This window comes from Palaemon carinicauda, chromosome 16 (assembly GCF_036898095.1).
Source record: "Palaemon carinicauda isolate YSFRI2023 chromosome 16, ASM3689809v2, whole genome shotgun sequence".
Taxonomy (NCBI): domain Eukaryota; kingdom Metazoa; phylum Arthropoda; class Malacostraca; order Decapoda; family Palaemonidae; genus Palaemon; species Palaemon carinicauda.
The window spans coordinates 5,238,461-5,264,407 of NC_090740.1; the positions used below are offsets into that span (position 1 = coordinate 5,238,461).

The following is a 25,947-nucleotide window of genomic DNA, read 5'->3' on the forward strand; positions in this document are numbered from 1 at the left end:
ATTGGAGAAGCAAGTCAGTGTTTGCGTCTTTTTATCTAAAGGATGTCCAGTCTCTTTACGAGGACTGCTACACACTGGGACCATTCGTAGCAGCGAGTGCAGTAGTGGGTGAGGGCTCAACCACTAAAATTCCCTAATTCCATACCCTTTTAATCTTTCTCTTGAAATGTTTTTATTGTTGTTTTTGGGTTGTCCGGAAGGCTAAGAAGCCTTTCGCATCCTGGTTGATTTGGCGGGTGGTCAAAGTCATTTCTTGAGAGCGCCTAGATTAGGGGTTTTGATGAGGTCCTGTTGTATGGGTTGCAACCCTTGATACTTCAGATCCTAGGGGTCGATCAGCATCCTAAGAGGATCGCGAGGCTCCGTAAGGAAGACGTACTTAAAAGGCAGAGTAATTGTTCAAGTCGACTTCCTTACCAGGTACCTATTTATTTTGTTTTTGTTATTTTGATAACTTCTAAAATGAAATAAAAACTCTTAGCTCATAAAAGTGTAAACATATATTGCTGGTCTCTACCCACCCCCCTGGGTGTGAATCGGCTATTATAATCACCGGCTAAGTTAAATATTGAAAAATGTTATTTTGATAATAAAATAAATTTTTGAATATACTTACCCGGTGATTATAAATTAAAGGACCCTCCCTTCCTCCCCAATAGAGACGCAGTGGGACGAGGAGAAAATTGAGTCTTTGTTTACATTGAGTACTGGGTATCTGGACGACAGATGGCGCTGTTGGGCACACCCGCAACCTGTGTAGCGATCGCTGGCAAGTTTTTACCGTAGAGTTGTCTGTCGGGCAACAGAGTTGCAGCTATTATAATCACCGGGTAAGTATATTCAAAAATTTATTTTATTATAAAAATAACATGATTTATCTTTAGGTCCAGAAAATTAGTAATCAAATTATTTTGATACCTACAAGACCAAGGTTACCAATTATTGGTGTTATGTCAGCTAATAAGGATTATTCCATCATGTTGTGAATTATGGGTACTTCATCCTTTTGATTTTGAAAATTTTATCTGCCAGTTTTGTGGAAAATCCATTTTAAACTACCTCTATTATCCTCTTTGTTATATACTTCTATATTCTAGTCTACATTTTTATATAGGCCTATATTTTTTTATATGGGCCAGTGGGAACAGTAGCTTAAGTGCTTTCAATCCCTGCATAAAGAGGTTGGTTGTGGGTAGCAGATTCCTATTCATTTATAGCTCTTATTTGATGAATCTAGGCTTTATAGTTACATCCCCAATAGCAAGTTTCAAATTGATTTTTTTTCCCTCTGGGGCTCTTTACAAATTATCTCCAGAAGTTCTTTGACTCTGCCATACAGTTATGTAAACCTTATCAAAATAGTCATCTTGACTTAGTAAATTTATTGGTTAAAATGTAATTAATATATTTCTTTAAAGGGAATTTTTTTTCTTTTTTTATTTTGAAACCCATTAATTTATAGGAATTAGCTTTATACTTGCCCTTTTTTATTGTTCGTAGTAGCTAGTCAAGACAATACAAACTGTGACAGTCTCCCCAGAGCGCCTATGACGCTTGGATGTATAGATTGCTAGCTGGAACAGGGAGATTTTATTTTATAGTTCTAAGGAGTGTATGAAAGTTTGTGTGAAAACACATAGGCCATTGTAAAGTAATAGTTTTTTAAAGAAAATTTTAATGTTTTAAAAGGGTATGCTGTGAATTCTTTTTTTCTTTTTACAGGTCAAATCGCATCTTTCATTGACGCTACATGTTGTAACTGCTGTTAATTACACAGACCCCATCCCTCGAAAAATGTATCAGAGTGTTAAGGATACCGTTGCACAAAGTGCCCTTATGGTAAGTTATAGTTATTCTTAGGTTTTCAACATAATACCCCTCCTCTTGTTAAAGTAAGTGCCTCTAAACATCCCCATATTCCCTATGTGCCGAGATGGTGGGAATTTTTATCCTCCTCTCGATGTAATAAGCGTCCTTAAAATAATTTTTGATATTGTGTTTGGTGAGGCTAATTGTATGATTCCCTCAGACAAAATGTTTTCTTTTTGATTGAATCTGTTAAAAATTTGTCAAATCTCTTCAATTGCTCTGTGTACTGACATACCCAGCTTACATTTGGTTGTTCCCACCGACTACAAACCTCTTGAAATACATCCAAAAGAAGGTAGCATTCTTAGGAAAAATCTGGTTCTATCAACTTCACTGAACTGCTTGGATGTTTGATCTCCTTGGTACACACCGATGAGAAAGGATACTTCCAATTTTGATAGGTAGTAGGTTGGCCAGGGCACAAGCCACCCGTTGAGATACTACCACTAGAGTGTTATGGCATCTTTTGACTGGCCAGACAGTATTACATTAGATCCTTCTCTCTGGTTACGGTTCATTTTCCCTTTGCTTACACATACACCAAATATTCTGGTCTATTCTTTACATATTCTTCTTTGTCCTCATATACCTGACAATACTGAGATTACCAAATAATTCTTCTTCTCTCAAGGGGTTACTGTACTGTAAATGTTCAGTGGCCACTTTCCTCTTGCTAAGGGTAGAGGAAACTCTTTAGCTATGGTAAGCAGCTCTTCTAGGAGAAGGACACTCCAAAATCAAACCATTGTTCTCTGGTCTTGGGTGGTGCCATAGCCTCTGTACTGTGGTCTTCCACTGTCTTGGGCTAGAGTTCTCTTGCTTGAGGGTACACTCGGGCACACTATTCTATCTAATTTCTCTTCCTCTTGTTTTGTTAAAGTTTATATAGTTTATATAGGAGAAATTTATTTTGATGATGTTACTCTTCTTAAAATATTTTATTTTTCACATTTTCCTTTTCCTCACCGGGCTATTTTCCCTGTTGGAGCCCTTGGGCTTATAGCATCCTGCTTTTCCAACTAGGGTTGTAGCTTAGCAAGTAATAATAATAATGATAATAATAATAATAATAATAATTTATGCAAGTCAATAGCATCTGCTCCACATCCTATATAAAGTTAATTACATTTAGAATATGATCATTAAACACAAGGTGGATGAGAACTTTGAGAAATTTGTCAAAGATATAGCTTTTGGAATAAGAGGATTGAAGGACTGATTCATCAATAAATCACTATGATCAGGCACAGTTCACACAGCTAAGGCTATAAACTACCCCCCATACCTAATCAGACTTGGTAAACTTTCCTCCTATTCATTCATAACCCCTCAGACTGAATGACTGATAACAGGAAGTCTTTATCCATCTAAGCCGTAATTTATCAACTGTCCTCTTGGTTTTTGGCATATTAGAACTGAAAATAAAGTAGATATTAGTAGCCTGGGTATTTGGTAGTTTTGATTAAAGATCTTAGTAAAATACATACATACATATACCAAAGGCACTTCCCCCAATTTTGGGGGGTAGCCGACATCAACAAATGAAACAAAACAAAAAAGGGGACCTCTACACTCTACGTTCCTCCAGCCTAACCAGAGACTCAACCGAGTTCAGCTGGTACTGCTAGTGTGCCACAGCCCAACCTCCCACATTATCCACATTATTTAGTAAAATAAAAACAAGAATTGTTGAATCACCAGCAAATCAAATTATTGAGAACAGTCGTATTGCATTAGCTGTAAATATCTGCTGAGTGAAACTGAAAAGTCAATGCCAAAATCCTCATATCCCTTTCTACGTTGTATCAACTGGGAACAATTGTACAAAATTAATAATCTGATCCTAATTTTGTCAGTTGTGACAGAATGATAAGGCTAATAATGACAGTAAGCTAAGGCACCAAAATTTAATATCTGTAAGTGAATACGATTATCAGCATTTATATGGGGATAATAATATATATTTTTCATGTTCCTTTGCTTGTTAGGGAATAAATCACCCAAATATCTTGGGCCTTATATTTACTTCAACTTGACTGGATTTGACAATTTTCTAATTTAAGTAACTCCAACATTGCATTTATTTCAGCTTTAAGAGAACCTAACATACTGTAGTCATGTGATGCAAATTTAGTTGTAATTCAACATACAGTTGTTTTCTCTTTTCAGGTCTTGAAAAGGGCTGTTACCGGTAGCATAAAGAAACTGCGTACGGAGCACTCTCTGGTCTGGAACGAGCTGTGGTCGTCAGGGTTTTGCATTAGTCTTTCCAAGGCTGAGAATGCCGTTAATGGAGATCTTATCAATGCTACCCTTTATCATGTCTTGTCACAGGTACTTACACTATTTAAGTTTCTTTGGTAATTAATCAAATTTTTTATACAGAAATTATACTTCTGTGAATTTGTATGTATGTTTTTATATAAAACAAAATATTGTTGCCTTGGAAATTATCTTGGCCATTATTATTTTAGTTTTTTCAGTCTTTATAAATAATATAACACTGCATGACTATACCACTTATTCAATAATTAAATTTCACAGTAACTCCCATCCATTCCATTGGTATGATTTATTTATTTGCTACCAAGTGGTTGCGTCATAAGAATACCCTCGTCTTAGTGCTGTTTCTCATATGTATGGTTAATTCTATTCTAGGGCTGGCCAGTCAGCTACTTCCTCACAGAAGATTCTAACCTACCATATATTGTAGACTCAATACAGAAGTCTAGTGAACTTTGCTCACATCACTTAGCCAAACTGTTTGTTTGCAACTCTTAGTATTATGAAATTCATATGAGAGATTTAACCACTCCCAGTATTATAAGTTCATGGTGGAGATTTAACAACTTTTGAGTTTTTGGTATTTTAAAAGGTTTTACTTTATAGATTTTAATAAGTTCTTTATTAATTCATTGTTTTCATGTTTACTTAGGCAAGAGCTCCCCTTCATGAGGTAATGACTACCGAGGAACAAAGGTCTTCTATTCTGAGGGATATTGCTTATGCAGAAGGATGCTACGGAGGACATCCTACTCTGTGAGTTTGCAGCTTCGTATCTTTTCAACTGTTGTTTCTGAAAGTTTTTCTCTCTTTGATAAGTCCACGAGTAAAGTACAAAGTAAAAGTGGCATAGTCCAAGAAACCTCTTGAGGGGCATATGGTTCCTTTAGTATAATTGTATTGTTACTTTATGGTTGAGAGAATTTGCCTTAATTTTTAACATGGTGTTTTACAACCAATGTTTAGTAAATATAAATAATAGACCAAAATGTTTACTAAAAGTTTATATTACTTTTTTTAAACTTTTTTTTAGTTTTTAAATTTTGGTAAAAATGGTTGCAACCCATAATGAATGATCAATGTATCATGGAAATTTTTCTTGATTTAAAAAAAAAAAACTTTAAATTTCCATTAGGAAATTCCTCTGAAATGTTCATAGTACAGTACTGTACTGTACAGTTTTACTGCAGTTTTTGTGGTTTGGCTTTTCACTTTATGCTGAGTTTTTCTGGTGAGCCATGGTCCTGAATTTCGCAGCGATCCTCAAATTTTGCCGGAAATTAAAATTTTAAAATAATTATGTTAGTAATTTTAATGATAGAATAATAGTGTTCTACCTCACCAAATTAAATAAAACAATAATATGATAAAAACTAGATCAAAACATTGCAAAAGATATCACAAAGAAAGAAAGATTGGTTGAATAAGAGCATGATGAAAAATGTCTCGGGCCTACGTCTGCTGGCGTTGCACTGAGACTGGAGCTCATTGGACACACTATGATTTCAAGTACTGATTTTACAGCAGCATAACTGGTTCCACTCCTTCCTTTGCTTTTTGTGACCGAGTACCTTTAGTATTGACCGTGTAAATCGCAGGTCAAGTGTCCAAATCCTCAGAGAAGAGGCTTGTCTTATCATCGATCAGACAGTGTACTACTAACTATGGTTACTAATAAAGAGAATCCACCTTTGTTAAATTAGAGAGCACTACCATTTTACTTTATCTAAAGTAATTGTCACTTTTTGACAATTTCTTGACCATTGAATGGGCTAATTAAAAGCTATAGGGATCTTTGAAGAGATTGAATCTGTTTCTTAACCCTTTTACCCCCAAAGGACGTACTGGTACGTTTCACAAAAGCCATCCCTTTACCCCCATGGACGTACCGGTACGTCCTTGCAAAAAACTACTATAAAATTATTTTTTTCATATTTTTTATATTTTTTTGAGAAAATTCAGGCATTTTCCAAGAGAATGAGACCAACCTGACCCTTCTATGACAAAAATTAAGGCTGTTAGAGCAATTCAAAAAAATATACTGCAAAATGTGCTGGGAAAAAAATAACCTCCTGGGGGTTAAGGGTTGGAAATTTCCAAATAGCCTGGGGGTAAAAGGGTTAAAAATTAGTTTTTTTTATTCTCACAATTTTTCAATATTAAACTTACCCGATAATCATGTAGCTGTCAACTCCGTTGCCCGACAGAATTCTACGGGAGGGATACGCCAGCTATCACTATACTAGAAGGGGGTGTACTCACAAGCGCCACCTGTGGCCAGGTACTACAGTACTTGTTGTTGACGCCACCTCACTTTTTCCTCTGTCGTGCTTCCGGCAAGACGTTCTTGGATACGCTTATGATTTTGGAGTATTGTTCACGGTTTGGTGAAGTATTTCTCTAAAATTTGCAGCTATTCGCTATACTGGAAACTTCTATATTAGCTTAGTTAGCTTTTGGAATTAATTTGATTAATTATGGTGATGAAGAGAGTATGAACTCTCTTTCACCTTTAAATGGCCGACCCTTCCCTTAGACGGAAGTGTTGGTGTCTAAGAGAGTATAGACTCTCTTTCTTAATTTTGCTTAACAAAAGTTATAGATTTATTTTATATCTCTCCGCCTCTTATAGGCCTCTTCGATTAACTTCCTTTTATTATAAACTTATTAAAATTAATTTTTATATTTGTTTATATTCGACCTTCCTAATAGTAGGCGGTCTTTTCTTGGTACCGAAGTTAATTAACATTGAGCCCGTCATTTCGGTTTTACCTGTTAACATATTATGCTATTTTAATGTCTTTGAAAGAATTTCTTTGATAGTCTCGTACTGTTTTCAAAGTTGAACTAACGTTTTGTTTTGTCTCTGCAGTTGTTGACGTTCAGAACGTTCAACTTGCGCTCTATCGTTACGATAGAGAAAGAATTTTCACGGTTTCACGTTGCAGTAAGAGTAACCGTGTCTAGCGTTTTGTTCATTCTTTCTTAACTTAATGGTTTTAATCCTAATAAAGGAACTTTTCATTTTGGGAAATATTTCAGTTTTTTCCTTTAACAATAATATGTTTTAACGATATATATGATTGGGCTCTTCTCTCAGGTTCTAAGTCAAGAGAGAGAGAGAGAGAGAGAGAGATAGAGACGGAGGGAGAAAGAGGAGGATAAACGTTTCATTCAAGCGAGTAACGTTGTTATCGATTTTGCTCTTCTCCCTAGTCTCTTTAGGGGAAGAAGGTAAACGTTTCTAGAGTGATCTAGTGTTTAGTCTCTTTCCAGCCACTGAATTATTTATCTTTCATTAGATTTTTCTGTTACATTGTAATTCTGTTTTCGCAATTACTAACTTTTGAGAAAGGATAGAATTGCGTGTTTCAGGTACAAACCACTTAAAGTTTCGAGTTCAGTGAAATAAGTGCAAACAGAAAATCAAAGTGATAAGTGATTAGCGCAAAGTGTGTCAGTGTTGTGCGTGAGGGTACTTCTGTGCGCGCCAGTCGTCCTCCCAGTCCGGGACCTCTTGCAAGCTCCCAAGCCCAGGGGAGAAGCAATGTCGAAGGGCAAAAGGGTTCAGCAGGCCTTGATCGGCGCACAGAAGTATCCTCGGTGGTTGCGGGCGTGTCTTACCGAGACCGTCACTCCCACCCGCAGACGATTGAGCCCTTATTTTGCTCGTCTGCAGAAGAAATTTAGGGGAGAAAACGCTGGTCTCAGGTCTCAAGACCTCTTAAACGTAAAGTCCAGACCTATGCCAGACGTACGAAGTTAGAGTTCAACAACCCGGATGCAGTCATTGGGTTAGCTCTGACTCTCCTCAGTCATCAGTTGAATGCACTCCGCCTAAGAGGAGTAAGGTTCTGCCGCAACAGATCTCTGCTGTTAAGGCTTTACCTCAGCAGACCTTAGTGTCTGCTGACCCCAAGTTGACTCTACTGCAGTCCATGCAGTCACAACTTTCGGTCTTGATGCGTGAGTGTCGGGCTGAGAAGGTTGCGCCTCCGCCTGCGCTCGCTCCGCCTGCGCTCGCTCCGCCTGCACTCGCTCCGCCTGCGCTCCCTCCGCCTGCGCTCGCTCCGCCTGCGCTCGCTCCGCCTGACCGCAGTACCGCCTGCCAGGCGTACGATGTTGAGCCACGTTATGAGTTTACTGATCCCAGTGGTGTGCAGCTCCCTCCGCCTTCCTTAAGGCAACCTCAGCAATGGGAACAGGAGGCTTATACCTCTCTTCCTCCGCTTCCACTTGCTGTTCCACCAGTGAGGCAACACTCGCTTGAGGTACAACAACCTCTCCCATCCATGAGTCAGTCTCCTCAGCTCTCGCTGCAGCGAGCTCAACCCTCCTCAAGGCAAGCACCTCAACACCTTAGCCTTGCGCCTCAGGAGCCTCAACTTGCGAGACTTTTACTGCGTTCTGCGCAGCCACTACCTTTTCGCTCTCAGCTCACACCGCAGGAACCTCAACTCGTTCCTCAGGAACTTGCTACTGCGCATCCGCCAACCACTCAGCAAGCGCAACCCTTGAGTTCAGCCACTCATGCCAGGAGTCAGCCTCCTCCACCCATGCGCCTACCTTCTGCTACTTCCTTTGATCAGCCTTTGCAGACTGAGCCTCAGGTGTTCCCTCAACAGAGTCTTGAAGAGGAAACCACAACTATTGTTGTTCCAGCTCGTTCTGACTCTGCTGTTCAGCATACCTTACCTCCATTTTCAAACATTATGATAATGGAGGTTATTTGTATTACTTATAAAAATATATTTGTATTCCTTGCAATATATTTTTAACAATATCGCAAAATATGGCAAAAATATGAATCATGAGTTATGAATGTAAGGTAAATATTATGTTGATATTAAAACCCCATGCAAGCATGCATAAAGCACTCTAGCACTGGTCATGGAATTTCTGAGAAATGTTAAACGCCATGCACACGCTCTGCTTACCTTACAGCATGCTCTACATACAGCATGCTCTGCTTACAGCATGCTCTGCATACAACATGCTCTGCATACAGCATGCTCTGCATTCAGCATGCTCTGCATACAACATGCTCTACATACAGCATGCTCTGCATACAGCATGCTCTGCATACAACATGCTCTGCATACAGCATGCTCTGCATTCAGCATGCTCTGCATACAACATGCTCTGCATACAGCATGCTCTGCATTCAGCATGCTCTGCATACAACATGCTCTACATACAGCATGCTCTGCATACAGCATACTCTGCATACAACATGCTCTGCATACCTTACCGCATGCTTCTCATTCACACATCTTTGGTTGTTGCCAACTCACTAGACTGTCAAGCAGTTTCATAACGTTGCCTTCTAGTCTGCTGCTTTTGCACCAGTGAAACCCTCACTGAGAGAACTTAGCTTTTCTAGGATATGGTCCCTGTAGATGAGAAAGTTCTTTTCTCCCTCCTTCTGATATTCCCTTGAGGACTCTGTCATTTGGAGGGAGCCTTTAGCTGCGTAGCCTCCTATGGACTTTTATTTAAGCATATCATGCTTCCAGGGAAGGTAATGGTTCCACTTCAGTCGCTAATCCCGTCTGTTACCACACCTGCTCCCATAGACCTTGAGCTGTGTTGCAAGACATGCAGTCCAAGCTTAGTCCTTGTTAGAGGATTTTTTGTTTACGGAGTCAATGTGTCACGGGGAAGACGTTCAACAACCAGCAGAAGTGACTTGTTGTGACGCAGTGCGGCAACCTCAGCAACCCGATAAGGAGTTGTCTGTACGACCCAGACAGTCTAGACAGATTCGGGTTGTCACTGTACTTCCTCGCTTGCCCATGGTTGACAGTTCACAGACTGTGCAGCAGTACCATGATCTTGTGTCCGGCTCCGTCAGACGACTGGCTTTTAAGAGCTCCCACAAGTCGTCGCTGTCTGGAGATTTTCAAATGGACTATGGATCTGACCAAGGAACTGGGCCTCCTGGTCAATTTTGAGGAGTCTCAGCTCGTCCCATCCCAGACCATTGTCTCCTTGGGTATGGATCTTCAGAGTCGAGCTTTTCGGGCTTTTCCGTCGGCCCCAAGGATCTTCCAAGCCCTAGAATGCATCCAGAGCATGCTGAGAAGGAACCGATGCTCAGTCAGGTAGTGGATGAGTCTAACAGGGACACTTTCATCGCTGGCCCTGTTCATCATGTTAGGGAGACTCCACCTCCCCCCCCCTTCAGTATCATCTAGCTGCTCACTGGATAAAGGACATGACGCTAGAGACGGTCTCAGTTCCTGTTTCCGAAGAGAGGAGGTCTTCTCTCGCGTGGTGTAAGAACAGCTTTCTTCTCAAGGAAGTCTACCTTTGGCTGTTCAGAAACACGACCGCCGTCTCCTCTCGGACGCATCAGACACGGGCTGGGGTGCGACTTTGGACGGTCAAGAATGCTCGGGAACATGGAATCAGGAGCAAAGGACACTTCACATCAATTGCAAGGAGTTGTTGGCGGTTATTCTGGCCTTGATAAACTTCAAGTCCCTCCAGCTTAACAAAGTGGTGGAGGTGGACTCTGACAACACCACAGCCCTGGCTTACATCTTCAAGCAGGGAGGGACTCTTTCGTGGAAGTTGTTCTAGATCGCAAGGGACCTACTCATCTGGTCTAAAGATCGAAAGCTAACTGGTAACGAGGTTCATTCAGGGCGGTATGAATGTCATGGCAGATCACCTCAGCCGGAAGGGTCAGGTCATCCCCACAGAGTGGACCCTTCTCAAGAATGTTTGCAGCAGACTTTGGGCCCTGTGGGGTCAGCCAACCATAGATCTGTTCGCTACCTCGATAACCTAGAGACTCCTGTTGTATTGTTCTCCGATTCCAGACCCAGCAGCAGTTCACGTGGATGCTTTTCTGCTGGATTGGTTCCATCTCGACCTGTATGCATTCCCGCCGTTCAAGATTGTCAACAGGGTACTTCAGAAGTTCTCCTCTCACAAAGGGACACGGCTGACGTTGGTTGGCTCCGCTCTGGCCCGCGAGAGAATGGTTCTTAGAGGTACTGCAATGGCTGGTCGACATTCCCAGGACTCTTCCTCTAGGAGTGAACCTTCTAAGTCTACCTCACGTAAAGAAGGTACACCCAATCCTCCACGCTCTTCGTCTGACTGCCTTCAGACTTTCGAAAGACTCTCAAGAGCTAGGGGCTTTTCGAAGGAGGCAGCCAGAGCGATTGCCAAAGCAAGGAGAACATCCACTCTCAGAATCTATCAGTCTCAAGGGGAAGTCTTCCGTAGCTGGTACAAGACCAATGCAGTTTCCTCAACCAGTACCACTGTAACCCAGATTGCTGACTTCCTGTTATATCTAAGGAAAGTAAGATCCCTTTCAGCTCCTACGATCAAGGGTTACAGAAGTATGTTGGCAGCGGTTTTCCGCCACAGAGGCTTGGATCTTTCCACCAACAAAGATCTACAGGACCTCCCTAGGTCTTTTGAGACCTCAAAGGAACGTCGGTTGTCCACTCCAGGCTGGAATCTAGACGTGGTCCTAAGGTTCCTTATGTCATCAAGATTTGAACCTCTCCAATCAGCCTCTTTTTAGGACCTCACATTAAAAACTCTTTTCCTCGTGTGCTTGACAACAGCTAAAAGAGTAAGTGAGATCCACGCCTTCAGCAGGATCATTGTTTTCACATCTGAAACGGCTACATGTTCCTTGCAGCTCGGTTTTTGCTAAACGAGCTTCCTTCACGTCCTTGGCCTAAGTCGTTCGAGATCCCAAGCCTGTCCAACTTGGTGGGGAATGAACTGAAGAGAGTACTTTGCCCAGTTAGAGCTCTTAGGTACTATCTAAAAAGGTCTTAACCTTTACAAGGACAATCAGAAGCCTTATAGTGTGCTATCAAGAAACCTTCTTTTCCAAGTTCTAAGAACTCAGTTTCTTACTATTCAGGCTTCTGATTAGAGAAACACATTCTCATCTGAAGGAAGAAGACCTTGCTTTGCTGAAGTTAAGGACACATGAAGTGGGAGCTGTGGCTACTTCAGTGGCCTTCAAACAGAGCCATTCTCTGCAGAGTGTTATGGATGCAACCTATTGGAGAAGCAAGTCAGTGTTCGCATCATTCTATCTCAAAGATGTCCAGTCTCTTTACGAGTACTGCTACACCCTGGGACCATTCGTAGCAACGAATGCAGTAGTAGGCGAGGGCTCAGCCACTACATTCCCATAATCCCATAACCTTTTAACCTTTCTCTTGAATACTTTTTATGGGTTGTACGGTCGGCTAAGAAGCCTTCCACATCCTTGTTGATTTGGCGGGTGGTCAATTCTTTCTTGAGAAGCGCCGAGGTTAAAGGTTGTGATGAGGTCCTTTAGTATGGGTTGCAGCCCTGTATACTTTAGCACCTTTGAGTTGATTCAGCCTTCCAAGAGGAACGCTGCGCTCAGTAAGGAAGACGATCTTATTAAAGGCAGAGTAACGGTTCAAGTCGACTTCCTTACCAGGTACTTATTATTTCATTGTTATTGTGGATAACTGATTATATGAAATACGGGATACTTAGCTATCCTTTAGTCTTGTACACTGGTTTTTCACCCACCCCCCTGGGTGTGAATCAGCTACATGATTATCGGGTAAGTTTAATATTGAAAAATGTTATTTTCATTAGTAAAATAAATTTTTGAATATACTTACCCGATAATCATGATTTAATTGACCCACCCTTCCTCCCCATAGAGAACCAGTGGACCGAGGAAAAAGTGAGGTGGCGTCAACAACAAGTACTGTAGTACCTGGCCACAGGTGGCGCTTGTGAGTACACCCCCTTCTAGTATAGTGATAGCTGGCGTATCCCTCCCGTAGAATTCTGTCGGGCAACGGAGTTGACAGCTACATGATTATCGGGTAAGTATATTCAAAAATTTATTTTACTAATGAAAATAACATTTTTCTTATATTTCAGTCAAGCCGATCGCCTCTGGTCCCCGCTGGATTCTGTAGAAGCTGTAAATACTGTTGTTGGTTACTGGATGGTTACGTTAGAGAAACAGGTAATTATGGGTACAATAAGTTTTTACAGAATTTAGTATCTTGCTTATAGTGATTTACATGAATAAGGTCATAAGAAATTTGTCTGGAAGACTAATGAATTACATACATACATATACCAAGGCACTTCCCCCAATTTTGGGGGGTAGCCGACATCAACAAAGAAACAAAAACAAAAAGGGGACCTCTACTCTCTACGTTCCTCCCAGCCTAACAAGGGACTCAATGAATTATGAATTACATAAGCTATTTAAAATGGTTACTTCTAAGTAATATTTTCTGGATGTTCATATTTTTTCAAAACTGCTGATTAAATGATGAAAATGTTTTGATATAATTATTTTTGTAGGTTAATGGTAACAAATTAGCAGTGAAAATGTTTTGATATAATTATTTTTGTAGGTTAATGGTAACAAATTAGCAGCGAAAATGTTTTGATATAATTATTTTTGTAGGTTAATGGTAACAAATTAGCAGCGAAAATGTTTTGATATAATTATTTTTGTAGGTTAATGGTAACAAATTAGCAGCGAAAATGTTTTGATATAATTATTTTTGTAGGTTAATGGTAACAAATTAGCAGCGAAAATGTTTTGATATAATTATTTTTGTAGGTTAATGGTAACAAATTAGCAGTGAAAATGTTTTGATATAATTATTTTTGTAGGTTAATGGTAACAGATTAGCAGTGAAAATGTTTTGATATAATTATTTTTGTAGGTTATTGGTAACAAATTAGCAGTGAAAATGTTTTGATATAATTATTTTTGTAGGTTATTGGTAACAAATTAGCAGTGAAAATGTTTTGATATAATTATTTTTGTAGGTTATTGGTAACAAATTAGCAGTGAAAATGTTTTGATATAATTATTTTTGTAGGTTATTGGTAACAAATTAGCAGAGAAAATGTTTTGATATAATTATTTTTGTAGGTTAATGGTAACAAATTAGCAGAGAAAATGTTTTGATATAATTATTTTTGTAGGTTATTGGTAACAAATTAGCAGAGAAAATGTTTTGATATAATTATTTTTGTAGGTTAATGGTAACAAATTAGCAGAGAAAATGTTTTGATATAATTATTTTTGCAGGTTAATGGTAACAAATTAGCAGAGAAAATGTTTTGATATAATTATTTTTGTAGGTTAATGGTAACAAATTAGTAGATACAGTAGCACAGTACTGTATTGATAATTTCTTTTATTTAAATTTCACATAAACAAAAAAAAAATTAGGATAATCAATCAATTAATAGCGAGTTAAAATTTTGTGTTTGGATCTTGCTATGGTGAGCACACGTCTCGACTCCCTTTATTGCGGCTTTCCTGATTAGGTTATCTCCCTCACTTGTTTGTGTTTTGCTCTTTCTATGATTTGGAATTGTAATCCTTTTTTTATTTCTGTACAGTGTTGCTTGAAATAGTCTCAAAGTTTATAATTACTAATGCTGGGAAACTTAGTAAACCCAATAAAGACCATTAACCCTTTTACCCCCAAAGGACGTACTGGTACGTTTCACAAAACTCATCCCTTTACCCCCATGGACGTACCGGTACGTCCTTGCAAAAAACTGCTATTTAAATTTTTTTTTGCATATTTTTGATAATTTTTTGAGAAACTTCAGGCATTTTCCAAGAGAATGGGACCAACCTGACCTCTCTATGACAAAAATTAAGGCTGTTAGAGCAATTTAAAAAATATATACTGCAAAATGTGCTTGAAAAAAAAAATAACCCCTGGGTGTTAAGGGTGGGAAATTTCCATATAGCCTGGGGGTAAAAAGGTTAAGAATCAGATCTAGTTGAGGAAATGGAGATTCTTAAAGTTTTATATGAGCTAAAGGAGTTGCTAGAATGTTCAAAATGACTGAACATTCCAGTAGGGGAATATTTCTTGGAATAGATAAGTACGCATTGAAAATCCTGGCTGGGGGAAATGAACCGATAGAATATTCCCATAGACAGCCACATGTTAAATCAGATTGAGCTCTACCCACATCAAAACTAATTGCCAAACATATAAAAAGAGAGAATGGTTTAGAGATATAAAAGCAATGGGACCCTCTGCATCAAATTAAGCTGCTTCTTAGTTTCTTGATAAATTAAAGAGTTTACCTTCCAGAATAAGTTTTCAATTATGGCAAAATACGTTTGAAATGGAGGATGCCTAATCAAACTAACAGTCACACAAATATAAGGTAGTTAAATAGTTTGTTTAACCTACTCATCCTCAAGAAAGTAAATTATGCTGCCATTATTTGGCAATGTAATAAGGAATTAATGGTCACTAACATTTTAATTTTTAGTGTTTCCACCTTTTTGTCTTCCATAAAGTTAAGAATTACTTGAAAGAGAAAAGTAATCCTTTCAAAGTCTTATTCATGGAGAGTGTACCTGTCCATCTCAAATCCATGAAATTTGGATATGTAGAATCTTTATTTTTACCTGTCAAATGAGTGTAAGGTTTAGTGTTATAGCTGTTTACCCCTGCTATGTATATGATTGGATCCAAACAGCCATTATGCTGACACACACTAGATATCATAGAATGTTATTATTATTATTATTATTACTTATTATTACTTACTAAGCCACAACCCTAGTTGGAAAAGCAGTATACTATAAGCCCAGGGGCCCCAACAGGGAAAATAGCTCAGTGAGGAAAGGAAAAAAGGAAAATAAAATATTCTAAGAAGAGTAACAACGAGTCAATCATCATTGCAGAAGCAATTTCCTTCAAGCCTACAATGTGTGAATTGACATAGATGGTCAAACCTAGTTGAAATCCTATGTGTAGTACAGTATTTTGAATGCCTTCAAGGCCTACACTGAGATTGATGAATTAAAGAATATTTTCAAAGCAGCAGTAGAAGCTGGATATGAATCATTTGTTAGTATTATTGCTGCTTCCTCTGATGCCTTAGATGACCGCGGAGGTAGCAGCAGTAGGGGATTCAGCATTATGAAGCTTCATCTGTGGTGGATAATGTGGGAGGGTGGGCTGTGGCACCCTAGCAGTACCAGCTGAACTCGGTTGAGTCCCTTGTTAGGCTGGGAGGAACGTAGAGAGGGGAGGTCCCCTTTTTTGTTTTTGTTTCATTTGTTGATGTCGGCTACCCCCCAAAATTGGGGGAAGTGTCTTGGTATATGTATGTATGTATTATTGGGGAAAAAGTAGAATTATATATTAAAGGTCATTAGAGAATTTTAATAAAGTGAGAATTAGAACTTGATAAATCTTTATCAAAGAAAGATGAAGGAAAAGAATAAGAAAAGAAATTTTGACATCGTAGAAACTCAGCAAGACTTTCAATGCAAGGCTGAATGCACATGACCAAAAGTAGTTCTGCTCTTAGAATGAATGCAATGTCAATATCTCTATGGCAACCGATGCTGCAGTTATACATACATACATATACCAAGGCACTTCCCCCAATTTTGGGGGGTAGCCAACATCAACAAATGAAACAAAAACAAAAAGGGGACCTCTACTCTCTACGTTCCTCCAGCCTAACAAGGGACTTAACCGAGTTCAGCTGGTACTGCTAGGGTGCCACAGCCCACCCTCCCATATTATCCACCACAGATGAAGCTTCATAACGCTGAATCCCCCACTGCTGCTACCTTCGCGGTCATCTAAGGCATCGGAGGCAGCAGCAGCTTTGTCGATGTCTCACAGGATGTAGATACAGGAGAGCGGGTTCCCAGCCCCCTCGTCCCGTCCCTTTTAGTCGCCTCTTACGACACGCAGGGATAACGTTGGCGCTATTCTGATTTTTATATGCCCCCGCGGGTTTGTAGGGGATTTGCTTTGACTCGCTGTGTCAAAATATGGACTCTAGGGACCAGAATCTTGAATTGTACTAGATAGACACTGACGCACTTTATTATCCCCTTAATATTAATTTTGATTATAGCCTTATTACTAATTTTTTAAAAATAAAATCTTGTTTTAATAGTAAACAAGTCTTCATACATAAATGGATGTTTTAGGGTAAACACCTCATAGTATTTAACATTTATAATTTTCACATGAACTACATTAATGGGCTCATTTCACAATAGATGTGAGGGGCTTCTTCTTGAAATTGGTTATACAAATCTTCACAGGCCCTTGAAAAAACATTCACTTCAAAATCCAAAGACTGCTAAATAGATCAGAATTAGTGGAAATGGCAAATGGGTATATCAGGAAAACTAGAGTGAGAGAGAGTCCTATTTTGTACATAATGTATCTTGATATACGGAGGAGTTAATATGCTGTTTGATCTCCAAGGACTTTCTGTAAAAGTCTAGAGCCGGGAATCCAGTACGGCATGAAATACAAATAAAATATTGTCTCCCCTTCTATAAGGTCGGTGATTCAATGTGCAAAGCACAGACCTATTGTATATAAAGGAGGCCCTGGAGTTCAGACTTATAAATGACATGCCATCACTGTGAACCATCATGACTACTGGTCACTAACTTGCACCCAGCTTGCCATCTTTCATGCTCAATGGGAGGCCAGGGTTCCAACTTTTTTTTTACAGGGAAGTCCTTGGAAACCGTGGATACCACACAACACCTCCCCAAAAATAGGTTTTCCTTCATTAAAACCACTTTTTTTTATCTATATTATTCAAATATATTTGTCCCTTGTTAGGCTGGAGGAACGTAGAGAGTAGAGGTCCCCTTTTTGTTTTTGTTTCTTTGTTGATGTTGGCTACCCCCCAAAATTGGGGGAAGTGCCATGGTATATGTATGTATGTATTTGTCTACTAAAATTTATAGTATATTGCATTAAGCAAATTTATGTTTGGTGTTAACCTTGGTGCAATTCCTTTACAGTACTGTACTTATATTCATTCTGTTTTATCAGGGTTGCCATCAGTTAGTGAGAGCTGGGGCCGATGGTATTATGCAAGCGATGCTTCTAAGTTTAGGTGGTTTACGTTTTAAGAACCAGCATCTTGAGCTCAATGCTCATCCAAAGGATCTCCACAGAGATTATAATTTTAGGTTTGTGCATTGTACTTTTTCTTGTTTTTGTTCCAAATATAATTTTAGATTTTTTTTTGGTGGTTTTGAGCCTCCATCATGAGGCTCAATGCTACATAGTATTCTAGAAATTTTATTCCAGCTGTGACCAAGTTTTGGAATGATCTTCCTAATCGGGTAGTTGAATCGGTGGAACTTGAAAAGTTTAAACTTGCAGCGAATGTTTTTATGTTGAATAGGCTCACGTAAGTCTTTCTTAATAGATTATTTTTGAAAGATCTATTTTAATGTCGTCACTGATTTTAAAATGTTATGTTGTGTTCCTTACTCTTGTAGTTTATTTCCTTATTTCCTTTCCTCACTGTTCTATTTTTCCTGTTGGAGCCCTTGCCCTTATAGCATCCTACTTATTTTTCCAACTAGGTTGTAGCTTAGGTAATAATAATAGTGAAAGCTAAGAACGATTGCCTATCTCTGGAGGATTATGACACTTTGGGTAGTTTATGCATGCACATGTCATAGCACTCAAAAAATATATCACGGTGAAAAGTCGTTTTAGAATATGGAATTACTATTTGGTAAGTATACTTTTTTTTATGATAGATATCAAGGTTGCTCAGTGACCATAGTTGTTTTGGCTAATTTTTCATGGCCAGATGCCTTTCCTGCCGCCAACCCTCCCCTTTTACCCGAGCTTGGGATGTGTTGGGTGTTTCAAAATCTACAGACCTGTTTTTTGAAGTTCTTATTGGTAAGGTTTTACTTCTTCACAGGTCAATTTTTTTCCAGCTAGGCCTTTCATTATCTGTGATATTTTATCTTCCATTCTTACCTTTGTTTTTGTTTGCTTTTCATTACTGTTATTCACACATTTTTTATTGCTCATTATAACATTTCTTATTGGGTATTATCCTTATTCCTTATTTCTTTTTCTCAGTATTTCCCACAATCTATTGTGTTAATTTTATTTAATGTAGATTTTGTAAAGATGAATTTACTGTTTTTACTGTACTTCCTATGTTTATTATGGGTGCTATGATAATATTTAAATTCTCTGTTTGTAGTTTGTGTATCATGTTTTCCGTTTATTTTGCAGACGAATAAGTTATGGTAATGCAACCCACTTGAATATTTCCATAATGGTACAAGAGGAGGATTACAAAGCAGTCATCTACACAGCGCTAGATAGGTCTGACAGGAACTACTATGCGTGCGATGCCGGATGTCTTGATCCTCCTGTTCAGCTCAAGTGAGTAAGAAGGATTAAATGTAGTTAGTTACGCAGTACAGTATTTAGCTTGAGAACACTAACGTGGTGTATGGGAATATGACTGCTTGAAAGATTGGAAAGTGAAATAAGAAGATTGGCAGACATAGAAAAGATTGCAGAGGTGATAAGTGTGTTACCAGTGAGATGGTTTGGGCACGTGTTGAGGATGGATTGTGGGGAGGGAGTGAAGAGGGCTCGGGAGGAACCTGTTACGGGGGAGAAGATTGAGAGTGAGGCAGAGAATTAAATGGCGAGATAAGGTGAAGGATGATCTTGAGAGAAGTTTGGTGGAAGACGATGCCTTGAGATACTACCGCTAGAGAGTTATGGGGTCCTTTGACTGGCCAGACAGTACTACATAGGACCCTTCTCTCTGGTTACGGTTCTTTCCCTTTGCCTACACAGACACCGAATAGTCTGGCCTATCCTTTACAGATTCTCCTCTGTCCTCATACACCTGACAACACTGTGATTGCTAGACAATTCTTCTTCACCCAAGGGGTTAACTACTGCACTGTAATTGTTCAGTGGCTACTTTCCTCTTGGTAAGGGTAGAAGAGACTCTTTAGCTATGGTAAGCAGCTCTTCTAGGAGAAGGACACTCCAAAATTAAACCATTGTTCTCTATTCTTGGGTAGTGCCATAGCCTCTGTACCATGGTCTTACACTGCCTTGGGTTAGAGTTCTCTTGCTTGAGGGTACACTTGGGCACACTTTTCTATCTAGTTTCTCTTCCTCTTGTTCTGTTAAAGTTTTTATAGTTTAAATAGGAAATATTTATTTTAATATTGTTACTATTCCTAAAATGTTCTATTTTCCTTATTTCCTTATTTCCTTTCCTCACTGGGCTATTTTCCCTGTTGGGGCCCCTGGGCTTATAGCATCCCGCTTTTCCAACTAGGGTTGTAGCTTAGCATTTAATAATAATAATAATAATAATAGAAGGCATAGGAGACAGCCCATCAGGCAACCGACCTTTTTAATTGGGGGATAATGGTCGGAAAGAAGAGGATCTAGAGATTTTGAACACTACATGTGTATGACTCATGCTTTTTATTATATTTTCATATAACAGTGCAATGTACACTAAAATTCAACACCGTATCCCTTTCAACTTTGTAATAGTAATATTTGACTTGTTGATATTGGTATGGATAAGTTGGTTGATCTCTTTCCTTCAATTCTTTATTTTCAGACAGGAAAAGCAAGCCTTTCCAGTAAAGCTTACAGAGCCAGTAACAGCAATATTATATATAACGTCTGATAAAGTTCATATGGAAGAACTTAAACATACAATTCATGTAAAAGAAATTGCCTTAGGTAAGTTTTTATTGTATCTATTCATTTTTCATATTTTTTTGTAGTTATATATTTATCCTCTTTTAATATGAATTATCTTTTGGGTTTGTTATTAATTTCTGGTTAAATTTTTAGTCAATGTATACTTTGTACAAGGATTTTGGATTCGGGTTTTATTTTTAGTAGCTCCTTTACAACTCCAGAGGGAATTCTTTGCTAATAAGCATGGGAATGATGCTTAATTATATTGGTTGTGCTTTAATGAATTTCCTGGATAGGGTTTTCAATTACATATATAAGAAGAAGCTGGAGAAGTGAAAAAAAGAATATTAAAAAAGATGTTGTCTACATACTCTGTAAACATGAGGGGCTTTTCTATGTATACAATATTTAATTTTATCAAATTTACAAGTTATAGAATCTTAAAAGATGTCAGGGCTAAGAAAAGATTCCAGCACAGGTCAGATGCAATCTGAATTCCAGATAGACAAATGAGTCACAACAGCAAATACATTTTCCGGACAGTTCCTTAACCCTTTTACCCCCAGAGGACGTACTGGTACGTTTCACAAAACTCATCCCTTTACCCCTATGGTACGTCCTTGCAAAAAACTGCTATTTACATTTTTTTTTTTTGCATATTTTTGATAATTTTTTGAGAAACTTCAGACATTTTCCAAGAGAATGAGACCAACCTGACCTCTCTATGACGAAAATTAAGGCTGTTAGAGCAATTTAAAAAAAATATACTGCAAAATGTGCTTGAAAAAAAATAACCCCTGGGGGTTAAGGGTTGGAAAGTTCCAAATAGCCTGGGGGTAAAAAGGTTAATGACTTTTTCTGAACTAAATGTAAATATTTAGTTTAATTAAATTGGACAAATTATAGTCCCATAAATAATGTCAAAAGTAATTTAATAGCAGATTCAGACTTACTGGTATGTCGTATACATTCTGAATCCAAGATATAGAATGGTCTGGACAGCATATGCATTACCCAGTTCCTTGACTTTGTCTCTGTACTGAACACTGAGCTTTGTATGATAATTTTATTAAATTTGGTAAAAATGTTTTCAATCTGTCCCTAGTGGAAGTAGGAGATCGAACCCCATACGTGTTTAATGTATCGTCTTGGACACTGTTAGCCTTATTATCTTGGGAAAAATTGGTTTTCTTGTCATTTAGGTTATCTATTTGAGCATCAAAAGAATCCCTTAAAATAACTTGTATTAGTGTCATGTTTATTCTAGGTGGTTTAATTCAATATATATAAAATTCTAATCCATATATTTTTTTTTACTTAACCCTTTCACTGTCATTAGTGATCTAGTCAAAATTTGAAAAAGGAAACTCTCTTTTATAATTGCCCAAACTATAGAAAGTTGGCATTCAATAGAAAGGTCTTGATGTGAGCTTTTCAATAAATATCAATCATCTAGGGTTTGTGTGGTCTTGAAAGAATTTGCCATATCAGAAGTTTCCTTGAAATTACCATTGAAAGGGTTAATGGGAGTAATTATAATTATGTCTTCATTTGGCAAGCATTTGTTTACCAACATTAATATTAAATTATTTCTTTGCAGCTCCTCCACATGAGCATCATGTCATAGCTATGCACAAACATGGCCACAAGTGGGGTGGCTTGCCAACGGTGTTCTGGTTGACCATCATTGCACTCATTGTTATTTTTCATCTCTTCCTCATTAAGCTTGTCATCAATGAGTACTGTGGGGGTGATATTAAAGTTCGGTACAGGTAAGCTGCAACATTGCTTTTGTATAGAGTACTAAATTTCAGCTTAATAGAAACGAAGTAAATTAATTATATATATTTATAAACCATGGTATTGAAGACAAAATTCTCCACTGATTACCCGCGGACATCGTTTAGCTAAGTGGCCAGACAGCATGAAGGATAAAGCAATTGGTTGCTGGGGATTTGTGAGTTGTATGTAAATGAACGGTCTGTCAGTTTTTACGTTCTATTCTTTTGAATAGGGACTTAAATATTTTGAGTTTAAATTCTTCATGAAATTGTGAAAAATTAAAAGCAATTAGTTTGTATGAAGAAAGTTCATAACTTTTTAATAGTGTGCTTGCTTTTTTAATTTTTATGTCTCACTGTAGAAAGACTAAAAGTTTCTTGCCAAAACAGCTTTTAATTAGAATAGTTCTTAATGCATAATTCTACCAGTGACACTAGCTAACATTTTAAACTATCACCTGCGACTATTATCGGACCTAACACCCATCAGTGTTTATAAGAAAACCAGGCCACCTTCAAGTGATGTTTGACAAATACTAATAAGTATGCCACTGAGCTAATGCTAAGACTTTTTCCAAAGACAGATTCCTACTAAAATTAAGAAAAGTAGCGGGCTTGTCATGTTCTTTAGCCACGAAACCTATCCACCCCACAAATTAAATTAGGACTTTCTTCCTAATTCTAGATAAACACTTACAACCATAATACTGTACAATGTGCCTTGTCTAGATAAACCTTTACGACCTTAATAGAATGTAGAAACCTAACTTCTGAATTTCTGTTCACTGTCTGACCTGACAAGGGAATATTCTTGGCCCTGAAACGTAGCAAATAATTATGAGTATCTTATCAGTTGCAAAGCCAGAATACTTGGATAGGGCCTGTAATTCACTAATACATTTTGCTGATGTCATAATTTCCAATGGTTTATCACCTGGACCTTTTAAATACTGTAAGACCATATATAAATTCAAATTAGCTGATTTAATGACAGGAGGATTTTCAATATTAAAAGATACGGAAACAACCGCGATTATACCTGAAAAGGATAACTTAATTCAATACACTTAAAGAAAGAGTTTGTTAATCAGCAGAATTTGTTAATCAGCTGACACTTTTGTGGTAAAAAAAATTGTACTCTTTGAAAGAAAACACTCTAAAGATATAAAATTATAACATTTTGAGGGAAACATTCAAGTCAGGCTTGTTAAGTTTCATCAGAATCTGTCTTGCCAAATGTAACACAGTAATAGATACGAAAAGATCGCAAAAGATACCACTAAATTGCTTGTGTCAGTTGTTCATAATTGGGTGCATTAGATAACTTTCAATTACTGTCTTTATGGTATACATATTTGCCTTTGATATTACTATTGTAAGTATTTATATTTTTTAATTTTTTTAGCATTGATGTTGAATGAAATAAGGTCTACTAATTGTTGACAATGCTTTTCCACCTTGCCAGGTATGAGAAGAAAAAGCATTCCAAATTTACATACTAACTACAGTGTTTGTCAAGTTTTAAGTCAATTCAGTCCCTTCTGAAAGTCTACAATAGAAAGAAATTGCATTATAGAGTGTTATGTTGTTTCAAAGTTTTATTTAGCTTGAGTTTGTTTTTAGTGTTAAACTGTCAGTTTTTCTTCTTCTTTTTTTTTGTTATTAGATTGTTGAGCCAGAATATTATTCCACAAACTCTCAGCCCATCTGAAACTTGATAAATAACTGTAAGTTTGGAAAGTTCTATTTTCACCATTAAGTTTTTTTGCACCTTGATTTGAAAACTGGAAATGCACTTTGTACTCTACTGCTTATAACTGTTTTGTCCTGGCAAACTTTGGTACAGATGTGTAGAGTTTATTGGATTTGATCTTCAATTTTAAAGTATGATGAACACAAGAAATCATTGTAGTTGAGAAATTTGTTAGGTTTTTACAGATAGGTGGTGCCTTAGTTGCGGATAGAGAATTGCAGCTTGGTTTTTTTTTATCATTAAATGACATGATAGGTAGTCTTTGGAAATATACTTTGCTATTAATATCATAATGTTCAAGATTTCAAAATTTATTGAAATATCAAATAATGGCTGATAGTTTAAAATATAAACATGAAATTTCAAATAATTGGCCTACCATGCAGTTTATAGCCAGAAATTTTAGATGCCAATGTAGTACAGTAAGTTCCCTTCATAAGAACTTTCACCTAAAGATCTTTGAAAGACAGAAACATGATATGAGCAATAGATTATAAGTTATTTGAAAAAGTGCAAAATTAAATACAAATTGATTTACAGTTTTAAAATTGTTTTTTGTATTATACATTGATAGCTGAAAAAAATATTGGCACATATGTAGGCTAGTTTACGAGCAATAAAGAGTTTTAGTAATGGGGGAGGATTATGAACTGGATGCATTGGCTAATTATGCTTTGACTTGAGAACACACTCTTGGAATTCTTCATGTTTTTATCAAGGGGACTTACTTTACAGTGGATATTTCTGGTTTATGCTGTGGCCTTTGAGAGTCCTCAGAATTCTGTAATGAGTTTTAGTATGTGAAAATTTTATGAATGTTGCTTATTTTGTATTGTGATGATGGTGTATGTGTTTACACCTGTTGATTTACAAACTGTGTTGAGTCGTCTAATATGCCTGTTTGTCTTGTGTTCAATATGGCTGTCAATTCACTAAGGTTGAAGTGTTTAAATGCAGTGATTTAAGTTATGTATAAGAGTCTCTTTATATCATCAAATGCACAAATGATTATATCCTTTTTCAAAAATGTGTTGAACATTGTCAAATTTTTTTATGAAAAACAAATCCTCCCATTGAAACTCCTAATGGCTTTTGGTAGTGGTAGTGGTGGGGGGTGGGGAGGGGGCAGTAGCCGTAGAGAACGGCACCTTGTAGTAACGGGGGATGTTGAGGAAGGAGGAGACTAATTGGTAAGGGACCTCTGATAGTGGTTTTAACACGCCCCAGTTATTATACCGACAATCTATAAGGGTGAGCGAGCTGGGTATATTCCTGGCATTCCATGCAACTTTTTTCTCTGTTATATTTAACAGTATTAATACCTTAGAAATGGTGCTATAAGGAGCATTTCACTGGGCGACACAGGTCCCTCGCCCGGAAATAGATTTTTCCTTCTTCAAAATCCCATATTCAGTTTTCAGATAGCATATACTGTACTATTCTGTAGTACAAAGGTATAAAATTTAATTTTGGCCCTTTGTATATTCAATGGAAATTTCTTGACATTGAAGATTCATTAACACCTAGTATAGGTAGCTGTGTAGTAATGTAATGTTGTTAGGAAACCATCTAGCATTTTGCTGGATGAATTTTCCTGAAGGTTTTTGTATTGTACCTAAGTGTACTAGCTATTAACACTCAAGATTAGTTATATGAATTGCATGTATTAAGACTTCCTCATAAATTGCTCACACACCATTGGAATATTGTAGACATGGATGTGGATGTTGCAAAA

At 37.7% G+C, this 25,947-nt stretch overlaps 1 protein-coding gene across 3 annotated transcripts in view; it reads left to right on the forward strand.

Moving 5' to 3' along the window:
- The window catches only part of LOC137655641 (uncharacterized protein KIAA2013 homolog), a 77,852-nt gene that overhangs the window by 35,679 nt on the left and 16,226 nt on the right, over positions 1-25,947 (forward strand). The window contains exons 8-16 of one of the 3 annotated variants that reach the window (XM_068389566.1): positions 1,723-1,839; positions 4,039-4,203; positions 4,805-4,908; positions 13,063-13,150; positions 18,009-18,148; positions 19,224-19,376; positions 20,593-20,717; positions 22,279-22,450; positions 24,126-24,186. In XM_068389566.1, coding sequence (XP_068245667.1) covers positions 1,723-1,839; positions 4,039-4,203; positions 4,805-4,908; positions 13,063-13,150; positions 18,009-18,148; positions 19,224-19,376; positions 20,593-20,717; positions 22,279-22,450; positions 24,126-24,177 — 1,116 coding nt within the window. In that variant the 3' untranslated portion in view covers positions 24,178-24,186. Of the gene's footprint in view, positions 1-1,722; positions 1,840-4,038; positions 4,204-4,804; positions 4,909-13,062; positions 13,151-18,008; positions 18,149-19,223; positions 19,377-20,592; positions 20,718-22,278; positions 22,451-23,924; positions 24,077-24,125; positions 24,187-25,947 lie in introns of those variants that run through there. The other 2 variants (XM_068389567.1, XM_068389568.1) reach the window with 2 other exon arrangements.